This window comes from Salvelinus fontinalis, chromosome 2, assembly GCF_029448725.1.
Source record: "Salvelinus fontinalis isolate EN_2023a chromosome 2, ASM2944872v1, whole genome shotgun sequence".
In the NCBI taxonomy this organism is placed as follows: domain Eukaryota; kingdom Metazoa; phylum Chordata; class Actinopteri; order Salmoniformes; family Salmonidae; genus Salvelinus; species Salvelinus fontinalis.
The window spans coordinates 76,363,119-76,377,692 of record NC_074666.1 but is presented as its reverse complement, the minus strand read 5'-3'; the positions used below and the strand labels follow the sequence as shown (position 1 = coordinate 76,377,692).

Genomic DNA, 14,574 nt, shown 5'->3' with positions numbered 1-14,574 from the left:
TACTGCAATGTGTCTACAAATTACTAAAACTAATTTTCATCCTGTTCTTGCTTGGCATGAGTGATCAACCTGGTCTCAGACCAGACGTAAAATAGTAAACGGAAATCTGGAACACTCAAATTAGCATGACATGTTACGTTTGGATTGGTTGCATTTTATTTATTTTTTACATTTTAGTCATTTAGCTGATGCTCTTATCCAGAGCGACTTACAGTAGTGAGTGCATACATTTTAATACTTTTATTGTAGGGTGGATAGGTGGATATGTAACGCGTGTTCGAATCTCATGCAAACCATGTGTTTGATGAGTTCGATACCATTCAATTAATTCCGTTCCAGATATTACTATCAGCCCGTCCTCCCCAATTAAGGTGCCACCAACCTTCTGTGCTTAACCCTAACCTTAACCCCTAACTCTAACCCCTAGCCTAGCTTACGTTAGCCACCTAGCTAACGTTAGCGTTAGCCACCTAGCTAATGTTAGCCACAACAAATTGGAATTTGTAACATATCAAATCTATTGCAAATTCGTAACATATTGTACGAATTGCAATTGGTAACATATCATACGAAATGTAATTCGGAACACATCATACGAAATGGACGATGGACTGATGTAAGAAGGGCTATATAAATAAATTTGATAAATTTGATGATCCACAAATGAATACATACCATACCAAACATAACATAGCTAATTTGAGTGTCCTGGATTTTCGTTTACTATATTATGTCTACCCCTGAATCCAGGTTGCAGCGATATGCATGTCTCAATTGTATGTGGCCATGTCACAATTGTAACTGACTATTGTAGCTCCTGATAAATGTGTCCGACTGGATTCAAACCCATGTCACCTGCTCCACGTTAAGCTAAAACCTAGGCTATCAGGCTATGCATTCAATCTTCTGAATATGAAGAAAGAACTACTCATGTGCTAATGAGGGACAATGTGAATAGATGTTGGCTTGCTCATTAGAATAAAGCTGAAAAAATAAAGCTATATTTAAAAGGGCGAAACTGAGCCGTCTGGAGTAATTAGGCCTATCCATTCAATAAAGGGGCACACATTTCTCCCCCAAACAACAGCTGTTGGATACAATTGTTTCTTTATATATCTTCTGCTGAAGGCTTGTTTCTAAAAATGTCTCCCCACCATTCCATTTTTCCAAGTCTCTCTCTCACTCTATTAACCTAATTAGGGGTATCTCACCCTACATCTCAGCAAGTCTGGCTTAGTCCCTCCCCTCCCCTCTCTCCTCTTCCCCATCTCTCTGCAACAGAATTCGAAGGAGAAGAAAGGGGAGGGGGCAGATACGGAGCGCGCGAGCGAGAAACAGAACGTGACTAGGCACCCAAAGACTTCTATTATGCAACTACTGACCTACTAACATACAATTGGAGACATTGAGAGAGCGAGGAGGAAATTGTAGCAAGTCCCTAACGTAATAAGAGAACAGATTCAAAATAAGCGACACAGAATTCATGCTCACACACAGGCACTAATCACAGAGCTCGCACTGTACTTGAAGGACGATCGTATATTTGAATTCGATAGTAGTCAGAAATAGGAATTGTTGAACAGAAGCGTGGCTGTTATATTAGACTTCGCACTGTGGGCTTTTATTTACACATACAAGGTAAGCATTTATTTGATATGGATTGCCTTTAAATGTCCCGTCGATTTATGTGTATAATGTGACTTATTATTATTGAAAACAATTCAATCCAATTGTTTAATAATACAAATTCCAGTGTTACTTAGTGGCACTTCGATTAGACTTTTCATCATTTTTGTTTTGCATGAATTTCAAGTTCACTGATACATTGTTGCAAACATTTTGGCACAACGCGAAGTGTTTATAATGTTGGTGACGGACGCTGAACCCTATCTATGTTCTGTCAAGGCGAGGCGTTTCCCCCCTATTTAGTGGCAGAATGTATAGGAGGATGATAAGGAGAAGGGGGTGCATGGAATTCCTTCAGATCAAGGAACGCTGGGTGGCAGGGGCCACAGAAAACACTTATTTGGAGTAGCTTCGTTTACCCCCCATCATAGTAGAGTTTTGAAAATATTGAAAGATACAATAACTTGAAATACGTTAAAATTATTATTCTTTGGATTAATTCCTCTATTCTTTAGTAACAATTATGGACATTTATTTCAGCAACATAAATTAATTTACCAATTGTAAATGATATAAAGACAATTCTCTCTCTCTCTCTCTCTATATATATATATAATATTAACATTGTAATTTAAATGCTTGTGAGTTAAAAGGACACTGTTAAGACTTGGAACGGCACCATTATGGCACGAAACGTGTCTTTTGGGTAAGGCTATGAGTGCATGTGAGGCAACTGGAAAAAATTCCCTGTCGGTCTACACCTGGACTCAGGGTTAGACGTAAACATAGTCAATCTAAATTCAGAACACTTCAATTAGTATGTTGTGTTTCGTATGGTATGTATTCATTTGTGGATCAATCATCCATTTCGTATGATAAGCTACAATTCCAATTCGTATGATATGTTACGAATTGCAGTTAGTTGTGGCTGTTAGCTAGGTGGCTAATGCTAACATTAGCTAAGTGGCTAACATTAGCTAGCTAGGGGTTATGCCTAAGGTGGTGGATAAGGTTAACTTTAGGTTAAAGGTTAGGGGAAAGGTTAGCTAATATGCTAAGTAGTTGACAAGTATTGAAAGTAGTTGCTAATTAGCTAAAATGCTAAAGTTGTCCATAATGAGATTCAAACACGCAGCCTTTGGGTTGCTAGACGTTCGCCTTATACGCCCACCCATCCACACTACTTTTGTTTTTGCCTTAAGTAACCATCTGTGTTTGTGACCATACCAAGCGTAACATGCACTTATTTGAGTGTCCCGGATTTACGTTTACTATGTTACGTCTAGTCTGAGGCAATGATGGTCTGAGGTCACACTTCTCTCCATCACATGTAGTTATTTGTGGAAGGTTAGCCAACCCGTTAACCCTTCCCCTGCTCAGTGGGGCAAACTGAATCTAGAGTAAAGGCTACTGGAATATTGTGCTGTCCTACATCTCTGAAAACATTGTTTTGGATATGAATGATAATCTAAAGTATTGGCTGTTTCTGTAAGGTGAGCTGGATATACTGGGCATGTTTATTTCTGTCCTTATTTAGGCTGCTGGGTGAAATGTGAGCTTATCTCAAAGTCGTGACAAGTTGTTGGATTAGCCTACGGGTAGCGAATGCAACAGGGCAACAAGCTATGTGCAAGAAACTTGCTTTTGCCTTGAATGACTTCCCTGGGGATCTGTTATAATATGCAAATGGTACATTTATCAGAGACACCACAAAGAGTAGTGGTATGTTCAGAGACACCACAAAGAGTAGTGGTATGTTCAGAGACACCACAAAGAGTAGTGGTATGTTCAGAGACACCACAAAGAGTAGTGGTATGTTCAGAGACACCACAAAGAGTAGTGGTATGTTCAGAGACACCACAAAGAGTAGTGGTATGTTCAGAGACACCACAAAGAGTAGTGGTATGTTCAGAGACACCACAAAGAGTAGTGGTATGTTCAGAGACACCACAAAGAGTAGTGGTATGTTCAGAGACACCACAAAGAGTAGTGGTATGTTCAGAGACACCACAAAGAGTAGTGGTATGTTCAGAGACACCACAAAGAGTAGTGGTATGTTCAGAGACACCACAAAGAGTAGTAGTATGTTCAGAGACACCACAAAGAGTAGTGGTATGTTCAGAGACACCACAAAGAGTAGTGGTATGTTCAGAGACACCACAAAGAGTAGTCATATGTTGAAGAGGGCTAAAAAACGTGAGATGTGACGTGGATATGTGCCTGCCGTGTAGGCTATTAGTTATATTGGGAAACAATTTTAGACAATGTAATGCTCTACAGCAACTATGTAACGTGCATTATAGTCTACAATTCCGTATCAGCAACACTGTTGCTCAACGTATAACCTATGCAGTTATTAGGCTACATGCATATAAGAATTAATACTACACACGCTATTCATGTTTTCACGAAAAGTTAATCACTACCATATAGTTCAGAATATAGCCTATGGTACAGGTGTGCTGTGGTACAGGTGCGCTGTGGTACAGGTGCGCTGTGGTACAGGTGCGCTGTGGTACAGGTGCGCTGTGGTACAGGTGCGCTGTGGTACAGGTGCGCTGTGGTACATGTGCGCTATGGTACATGTGCGCTGTGGTACAGGTGCGCTGTGGTACAGGTGCGCTGTGGTACAGGTGCGCTGTGGTACAGGTGCGCTGTGGTACAGGTGCGCTGTGGTACAGGTGCGCTGTGGTACAGGTGCGCTGTGGTACAGGTGCGCTGTGGTACAGGTGCGCTATGGGACAGGTGCGCTGTGGTACAGGTGCGCTGTGGTACAGGTGCGCTGTGGTACAGGTGCGCTGTGGTACAGGTGCGCTGTGGTACAGGTGCGCTGTGGTACAGGTGCGCTGTGGTACAGGTGCGCTGTGGGACAGGTGCGCTGTGGTACAGGTGCGCTGTGCACAATGGGAAATTACGCAAAGCATTTGGTTATGCTTTAAATTTTTGTAACACATTGCACTGAAGGCTCTAGTAATGGTGCGGGTTGCATAATAAATTATTTAAGTAATTATAACAGATATGGGTAGGGGAGATGACGCAATCAGTGGAAACCCATAGCCTCTATTGTGCTTTTCTGAGGGCTAATTGGTTGGCGCATAAGGTGGAACGCTATGCCAGCTCCAAATGTAGGTCACATTAGTCATAACGGTGAGGGGATGTGCTGCAGGGCCCCCTATAATACCAGACTATAAACCTACCAAAATAAATCCTAGCTGGCTTAACAAAGACACCCAATCAATTCATGCAGAACAGAAACATTGATGGGCAGCAGATAAACGCGCCTAATAAACATTGAGGTTTCCTTCATATCGTAGTGATACACAATTAGAAACATATTCATTTAGCCTTTATACATTTAGGTTTCCTTCATATCATAGTGATACACAATTAGAAACTTATTCATTTAGCCTTTATACATTTTCTTCAATCCTCACTTTCTGTGCCACACCCCTTTTCTGTAGGATTCATGAACCTTTCCATAAATTGCTTGTAATTGCAATGCAGTGATCAGCTACTATATTCCTTATTGTATTAGTAGGCTATTGGTAAAAACATGGTAATAACATGGTTATAGTTATCATGAGATTACCTTTGTTTCACTAGAGCAGCGTGCACAATGTCTTGTTTCTTTCCTAATGTAGTTGATGGTAAACAATGTGGAGTGGGGTTTATCCTGACCCGCCTGACATTCTCAGGGTTTCCTGGCACAATGAAAGATAATGAAGGATAGAGTAGGTGCTTTGTTATTGTGCTGCTGTGGCTGGGAGGGAGAGGCAGAGAAGTAGGCCAAGGGAGCACATGTGACTGGGAAACACATGGACTGCACTGGGTCACTCTTTTTTTTCCTGTTTAACGGAGGCTGATATGGCTGTGTTTATGGAACAAGGAGTTGGCTTGGAACTCCGCCTGCATGTACAAGAATGTGTACTTTTTCTTGGGAAGATAAACCCAGTCTTGGACTCAGGGATGTACGATATTTGGGGAGACCCATTCTACGATGTGCTACTCCAAATATCGCGATATCCGATATAATAGTTCTGCACCGTTACTGACTAAATAATTCTAGATTGTGCAATTGTTTTACTTATTTACAATGGTATAGTCACATTCTCATTAAATAATCTTAGTGTTGACTGGGACAAAATAAGGCTTAGTTAATTAATTTAGACTTCATTTTCAACATATTGATACAGCACATCACGATATATCGTCAATGTCAAATGTCACTATTCTATTTACTCATATCAGCCCAAACCTACTTGGAATTTTGGAAAAAGCCATCTATTTGCATTCTTCCCCAGTGGGGGCAGTTCAGTTCCTCAGTCTCATTGAAAATTGGCACCCCGGTCTGGGGGCCTCCTCCTTATTTTACACCTGCTCCCATTACTTTAAGAGCTCAACAAAAACAAGCTTTTGCACTCAAGCCCCACCAAATATAGCTTTGTGTGGTTGTTTGGACCCAATAATTGTAAATGGCATACATTTAGATTCTCTTTGATGACTTCACAAATGTAGCCAAGGCCTTTCCTGTGGTAGAAGGACTTTATATTTATTAAGTACAAGGATGTGTGCTCATGTTAAACAGTGCTATCAGTAACAGGTTCATACTCTGATGAGATGCAGCTTTTTGTTCACCTTTTATCATGAAATTGGACATAGAATTCATTATGGTCTACCACAAGCGTAGGAGTGTTCCATTGAAACACAGAGCCTCGTAAGCATAGTAGATGGGTGAAAAGGGAAGCAGTAGAATTTCTTACAATTTGTTCTGGCAGGTCACACTACATTTGTCATAACACATGAACCTTTCATTGGCAATCACTATCTCAGTACCCTGCGGTTAGTTATAAGATACACTATTGAAGTGGATAGGTTTGATGCTTAGACGTTCTGATTAACAGGTAAGGGTGGCACGCTGTGCTTCGGTGGGATACACACTTATTATGATGCTCTATTCCTGTAGGAGTAGTGGGAGACTAAGAGCTTGTGATGCATTAATCAGCAAACACTCCAGCTCCATTCATGTCTCCAGCTAATTCCAGCCGCCCGCAGAGGAGATGGGCAGCTTAGTTTTTTTAAAGTCAATCTGTTTGCGCAGTGGAAGTGTGTTGTTGAGGGATTGATGTTGACATGATTAGTTTCCTCCTTTTTTAAAACTTTTGTTGCCATGGGTGATATGTTGTTAACGCTGGTACAGTACCCCGTTTGTTTACATCCTGCGAGGTGCTATCATCTGAGCTCATTTCCCCCTTTCTTTTGTCTCCCTTCTCTCCATCTCTTTGTTCCTCTCTCCATGCATCTTTCACCTCTATAAATAGAGTACTCTCTAATTCTCTGTTTCTCTTTCCCTGCCTCACCCGTGGTTCCACTGACCTATATTCCAGCATGCCGTGTAGGCACTAGTCACAGCCAGGATTTACTGAGTGGTCCCGGGTTTCTGTGGTCTTTCCCCCCTGCCCCTGAGCCACACACAAATGGCTTTTGGGAATGAGGACCTTAAAGTACTGCATTTAGCAGTGCATTATCAGGCCCTGTCTCAACCGTTTTCCCAGGCATAATCGTAGCCTGATTCCCTATTTAGTCTCTACTGGGACCCAAATGACCCATACCTAGAAGGCTTGTCATCATTTTGTGGGAAGCAAAGCATTTTGAATTTAAAAACTAGGGGTGTAATATCCCTTCTAGATTTGGCTTGTTTTGTTGCTGAATTGTGCCTGGAAAGAGAAATTGGTGTTGAATCCACATTTGAAAAGTGTAGAGCAATTGGTAGATACATCATTTTGCCCCAGACTCCAGGGAGAATATGGAAAAGACAGATTATGAGATTACAGAGGCAAAGAGAATCAATGTGTCTCAACTCATGTTGTTCAGTAAGAAAATGAGAGTAAATGAGGCAGGGATGAAACAACTCCTGTTGGCCAGCAACTAATTTGATTTAAGTAATTTGATTTAAAGCCTACCAGGCCAGCTTAATGGAACCATGGATCAAGGGAACATAGTCTGTCTGAATGAGTTCTCAGAAATGTTCCAGGAAGACTCATCCTCAGATGCCTGTTGAATTCCTTTGCTTGCCTCAAGTCACCTGTATGGAATGTAATTGATATTGAACCAGTTAGTCAGCAACACAGATAAAATAGGCTAACTGGTACACAACCAGCAGAGACAAATTGGAAACATGAAAAGAGACACTGGAAAAGCCATTTGGCTCATTCATGAAAATCATACTTAAGAGATTTGGCTAGTGACACATCTATCTCTGTTTACCTCATTACCAGGAGAGTCCCTGTTGAGCAGGTTCCCAGACACTTCATAGTTATGAGGCTGACCACCCTGATTTCATAATTCAAGAGAGCTTGGCACATTCTCCACCCCCTCCTTCCTGAGACTTGACCTATATTCATTAATTACCCCCCCCATAACCTTATCTGCCCTTACCTTAAAATCCCATGCCCTCTCCACCTATTTTCCTTTGCGGGGAACCTTTGACTTCATTCACCGCCAGGAACTGGTTGTGCAAATAGAATATGAATCTTTACAGTTATTACACTTACAGTAAATTCTCCAATTCATGATAATTTCTATGTAAACGTAGTGGGCTGTTTCTTAATATGGTTGTTTTGGAATCTTTGTTCCTGACCTAGAATTCTAAAATGGAATGAGGGGAACCCTACACCCACTGCACCTGGGTGATTCACTGTTCTGGCTCTTAAAATAAATCTGCCTGAAAGACTATTTATAACAGCCATGAAATAAGTCAATAATGGATGTTTAAAGCTTACAAATTCAATTTCCAATCATTCCATGTGTTCGAATGATGTAATTTCAGGTAGTATTACTGTTTCTGAGTTTACATGGTAATCATGTGCTCTCGACTTGGTTGCCAGACACGCAGTTATGATTACAAAGGCGGAGGAATAATGTCACAAATAGCAAATGTGTAATGTCTTACTCAGAAACTACTATATTGGCCTCATGTTTATTACACCATGGAAGTCAACATGCAGGGCTAAACGCGTCCACATGCTTCCCAGCCAAAACAGTTCGGAAGAGTTTGTGCATACATTGTGTAAGGGTACAGAATCGTTTTCATGAACATTTTCTCATTGAGAAATACTGCACCAAACACCTCAGTTATATGTAAAATTGTGCGACTAACATCTCCTCTGCAAAAACGTCAAAATTAATGACAGATTTCTTGATTTATCATAGATTCATTCTGACTATTTTGAGAAAGTGTATACTGGCTACGGCATCTGAAAATGGACAAAGTACTATTGGCGCTTTTTTTCCTAGTTTTCCAAGCGAAGGTATTTTAAAGGAGTGTGCGAGCACACTCGTTCGGTTCGGCAAGGCGCCAGCCGAACTGAAGCATGCTGATACCTTAAGGGGTCATGGACCACTGACAGAGAAGCTCTATAGAAGGGCCATGAGGTCAGACAGTGGTTACTAGGGTCTAGTGGTTGCCAGGTGTAACAATTCAGTCAAAGCCAGACATGCAGAACATAGATGAAAGCAGGAGGATGTGAGAAGGAGCGTATTATTAATTATTCCTCAACATTCTTTGATCACCAGGCATGCCAAAAACTAAAATGGACTTAATTAACAATGACATAAAGAAGATATTATTCCTTCAATCTGAATGCATAGTGGTCGACAGCAGTCCACAAGTATTAAGAGTTTTGCCTTTTCTTTCTTTGTCTCCTCAGCCTTTCATCTTGCAACCTACTGGAGGAGGCAGCGCCCCTCCCAAGAGACTGTCAAGCCGAGATAGACTGAGTGACCTACATCCTGCAACACGCCTGGAGCAGTAGAGCACTTCTCTGTCTGCTCAGCACAGCGCTCTCGCAAAAATATTCAAAAACAAAACAGAGACAAGAAGGTTAGAGAATTGCTCAGTGAAGCTTGTCACATTCTCCACTCCAGGAACTCTTTTTTTCTCTCTACAAGGCAGCTTTGACCCACTTTTTTTTGTGAGAAAGCTGAAGAGACTTGCCTAGAGAAAGGCTGAACATACATTGGATAAATGAGGGGAATTAACGCAGAGTTCCACCGTTTCTTGATCTTCTTGGCCAGTTTAGACACTTGAACTATAAGCTCATTCGTTCAGTGAGAAATAGCTGAATCTCACTGTTCCTTATCACCCCATTCCTTGAGTTTCCTTTCCAGTGGTTGTAGCAATATTCCAAACTGTCCTCCACTGAGCAACAATGGAATGCCTGAATTCACAACTCCAATCAGCAAGCTCAGAAAATAACCTAGACAGCTTAGAGACATACTCTAACTACGAAGAGTCTCTCCCATCACCTCAAGGAACCCCCTCTCGCCAGGGGCGTCTCGTCAAGCCCAGCATGAGTTGCAGACGCAAGCGTGAGTTCATCTCTGATGAAAAGAAGGATGCATTCTATTGGGAGAAGCGCCGTAAGAACAACGAGGCGGCCAAACGCTCCAGGGAGAAGCGACGACTGAACGACATGGTGTTGGAAAACCGCGTCATGGTGTTGAATGACGAGAACTGCCGCCTGAAGACGGAGCTGCTGCAGCTGAAGCTGCGCTTTGGCCTTATCACCACTGCCTCCTACATGGAGAAGAGCCAGCAGCTCAATAGTGGAGGCAGCAATGGATGCAATGGGAGATCCTCCACATCCAATTACTACTCCAGCGGCTACTCCAGCAGCTCCCAGGTGATGATGAACTCTGACTCCTCGGAGACTGAGCAGTCAGGCAGTGGGGGGGGGCATAGTCAACTGGTGACATACTCCCCCCATGGGTCCCTTTCAGACATGTCAGATGGGTCCTCCCGGGACAGCCCAGAGCCTGCGGTCTACGGGATCAAGCAGGAGGATAGCAGCCTGGAGATGGACATTGGAAGCAGCATGTTCAACGTCCACCATAGCCTGTCCTCCACACATCACCAGGAAGAGATGGAGTCGGTCTACCACAGCCAACAGCACCACTCCTACCACCACCAGGAGAGCATCACAAGCCAGACCAGTCAGGTCCCTCCACCCACCCAACAGAGGAGTGTCATCCTCTACCGCTCCAGTAGTGCCTGCTACCCTGGGGAGAGCCAAAGGCAGCAGGACATAGATCAACAGACAGCCCAACAGCAGAGTTCTCAGGTCGGCCATCTGGCCCAGGCTCGAGAGAGCCACATGGAGAGCTCAGAGAGACTGGCAGAGGTGACCAAGCAGATGGAGAGGAAGACACTAGACTCCCCTCCGTACCACTACTCAGACTGCCACAGCGAGGCAGGAGAGAGGCAGGTGTACAGAGCTCTGCAACAGGAGCACAAGACCCAGGCGGGCCTCGCTCCAGACATCCTCCAAAAACAGGAGGCAGTCACGTCCCACCTGTACCACAACCAGGCTAGTCACTGCTATCTTAGCACCCAGAACGAGGAGCCCCCCAAACTGACCTATGAGGGTGGGGCCAGGAGTGAGGGGTACTACCAAGAACACTTAACCTCAGGCAAAGACACCTCCTCTAGTGACAATGACCCCCGCAGCTCTGACAAGGATGCCTCCACGGACGACGAGTCCCCGTCCTCCTCCTCCTCTGACGCCGGGAGTTACCTCCAGCACTTGTCTGTCTCACACCAGCCAGGGTCCCCTCTGCCCTCCCCGCAGGGCTCCTCCCAATGCCAAAGCGGGGACACCCAGGCAGAGGTTAAGGGCACTGCCCTGCCTCACAAACTGCGTCTCAAACACAAAGCCATGAGCTCCCAGCAGGACTCTCCCACCACCCCTCCTCCTTCCTCTATCCTGCCCCAGCACCCTTACCTGGCCCTCACGCAGCAGCAGATCGGCAAAGAGAGGGAGAGTGAGAGCCAGCCCCCCTCAGGGTTCTATAAGCAGCCGTCCTCAGCTGAGTCTAGGAAGGAGAGTGGGAAAAAGGAGTCGTCAAGCGGACGCCGTAACAACAGACGAGACTAAGTGCCTATAGAACACTTGAGGGCAACAGAAAATGGTTGAGGTTCCTTACATTGTGAGGGGTGTCTGATGCTGCCTTAGATCAAAATATGCTCTTTCTCTTTCCCCTCCTCAATCTCAATCCACTATCATCCCTTTACCCCATCTATACCTCCCTCACCTTCATGTCCTGGGACTAAAAAGCTGGACTGAAGCCCAAAACAGGGCTGGACTTCTGGGGGAACAGTATTCTATGTGTATATACACTTTTCAGTTCTTGCATCTTCTCAATAATTACAGAAGGGCTTCTGTTTTTTAAATGAGAGGAGGGATGAAACTCTTTCATATAATTTTTCGTCAAACCACAGTTGGTCATTTCAAATGAGAATATAAGTTGACCATTATTGGAACTATACTGTCAGCTTTCAGTGCCCCTCCTATGGTGCACATCTGGCGTTAGACAAACATAGCAGCGACATTCTGGGAACATTCCCTTGATCAAACATGCAACACAATGAGAAGTTCCATCCCTCTTCCCTAACCCTACCTCTACCAATCCATATTTACCTTCCCATCTCCATGATCTCACACAGCCCATCCATATCTTTCTTGTTCAAGCACTTGGTTTGTATATTACTGTAAATATACCAATAATTTATAAATATATATTTTTGAAGAAAACAAACAAAAATGTCACAATGCGACAAACTGTTGAGGCAAGAAAAGACTTGGACATTATCATCCTGTTTGTCAGAATTACTGTACAGTCACATTGTGTCTACTGTTGCAAACTCCACTTAAGTTAAAAAGCCTTTAATGTAATCACTTTAACTCTGTTTACAGAAACATGGCCAATAGCTTTTGAAATGCAGCTTACCTGTTATTACAGTAGATCTTTAAGATCTTAGACAGCATTCAATCAAAGTCAATCTGAGACAAAACTAGGCTGCTGGCCTAAAGTTGAGCATCATCAACAGTCTAGACTTCCACTGTTCCAAACTCTTAGCCCAATGTATTTATCCCTATGCCCACATCTGCAGAAAAGCCAATAGGAACATAGACTAAAATATGAATGTGTATAAACTTTAAGGTATAAAAGCTCAAGTTAAAACCGTAAAGTGGGGACATATAGGGGAGAGAGTTATTTTAAATATAGTAATATAATCTAAATGATATCTGTATGATATTTGAACTCTGAGTGAGGCCACCTAGTCTCCTCTGCAAATCGACACACTACACAATGCACTGAGCTCAGAACCTCAGGCTTCTGACCTGACGTCGATCCACTGCCCTAGAGACACAGAGTTAAACCCAGATACTAGGTAATTGGATCTCTGAAACGGAGGCTAATTTACTATATTACACAAATAGCCCATGACATTAGAAAAACCTGGTTTAGAATAATCAGAGCTATTGCAATTAAGTTTTGTAAAAACCAAGGACAATCTCTACTTTGTTAATGAAATAGGGATTTCCCCTTTTTCTAATGTGCCTCTGTAGTGTAATACATGGGGCATCCACCCCCGGCCTTTATTCTCCTCGTATTGGGTGACAATGAGAAGCCTGCACCGTACCACACAGTTTATAAAATATATGTACCATGTTTAGCTTTTTTGCCACTTGTGTATAACTGTAAAGCTTTCCCTCTCAGACAACACTGTAATGTTAATGTCATTGTTTTATTTTCTGATAAGTGTTGTTCTGTTATTATCTTCGTGTGTCTTTCTCCTATTGACCGTAATGATGTATTTGCGCCATACCCCCATCCACCCTTTTTTCAATGTGTTTTAAATCAGTGATGCTTGTGTTTTTGCTGATGGTTTTATGAAAAAGATTAAAAAAGGACAAAAAAGATGCAGACGAGACTAGTGTGGTGTTTAGCAGTAGGTGGTGTCTAGGTCGCCACCACCCCTTCTTTTTGACATGGCTGTGTATGTAAAGACACTAATATTCATCATGGAAGATGGATGCATTTCAAGATTGTAAACAATAAAAAGGATGTTGAAATTCTCAACATATCGTAAAAATATTGTCAGATTTCTCCTTTCTTTACTCTTGTCTATGGGGGTTACACACAGTTCATGATGGGTCTGTTTGAAAATCAGCTGTGCATATGCCAGACAGATAAAGACCAAAACCTCCCTGTAGTTATCACTTGATACTGAATACAAACTGGTTCATAGGTTAGTTATAACACTGCAAAGAATAATAATAACCATATGCTAGCTAGCATAATAAACAAACTATAATTTATACCAGAGCAGTTGCTGATAACCAACATTCTTCTATGGTCATTTAAATCACTGCCTACTAATTGGACACAACCACAAAGCAGAGCCGCGAGGTACAATGATTAGACAGACACAATCTAAATTAAGGCAAGACACAATGATGGCCTAACCTAGGTGTTTGTAACCACAGGCATGTTTAACAGACTCTTGAGTCCTCATCTCTTTTAGCAGGTGTGGGGACACCCTGTTTCCAGTCGTCACAAATAGCTTGGTCACAGTCACTCCCTGGGCTCCTTACTTTCCTGACACACAGGATTCATTTGAAATGAGAGGAGCTTTGGAGTGACACACTGACACACATTTTCTAGACAGACCGCCTGTCCGACCTCCCTGATGTAACAGTGGCCTACTTCCTGTCGCTAACTCTCTATAAGCCCGCAGACCTACGCACGCAGGGCAGAGATGTACCCGGATGACCACACTAAACACACAAACGCCCTCAGATGTATGCGCACACACATACACCTACAGATTATGACCCCCCCCCCCCCCCCCCCCCCCCAACGGAACAGAGGACCTCTCTTATGCCCTAGTCCACTTTATAAAGTCCTCATTCAACCTGACACAAACCACTTTACCCAGAGGGAAAACTGGACAAGCGTCCTCTCCTTCTCTAAGCCCAGTCCTAACATACCTCACAGCCTATTCTCAGGCTCTCACTCAGCAGGCATGTCCATGGCTCTTTGACCTACAAAGTAAGTGCAGAAATAGTATGTTCCTGCTGCCAACTCTCCAGGCCCAAGTTCAGT

At 43.1% G+C, this 14,574-nt stretch overlaps 1 protein-coding gene across 1 annotated transcript; it reads left to right on the top strand.

Annotated features, from left to right (window-relative positions):
- Nucleotides 1-1,298: 1,298 nt before the first annotated feature.
- Nucleotides 1,299-13,563, top strand: LOC129826456 (uncharacterized protein DDB_G0283357-like). The gene is made up of 2 exons (XM_055887199.1): nt 1,299-1,638; nt 9,333-13,563. Exon 2 carries the CDS (start codon nt 9,834-9,836, stop codon nt 11,556-11,558), a length of 1,725 nt encoding a protein of 574 aa, XP_055743174.1. The 5' UTR covers nt 1,299-1,638; nt 9,333-9,833; the 3' UTR covers nt 11,559-13,563.
- The last annotated feature ends 1,011 nt before the right edge of the window (nt 13,564-14,574 follow it).

Coding starts and splice junctions, on each gene's coding strand:
- LOC129826456 (XM_055887199.1), top strand. CDS start 9,834: ATGGAATGCCTGAATTCACAACTCCAATCAGCAAGCTCAGAAAATAAC.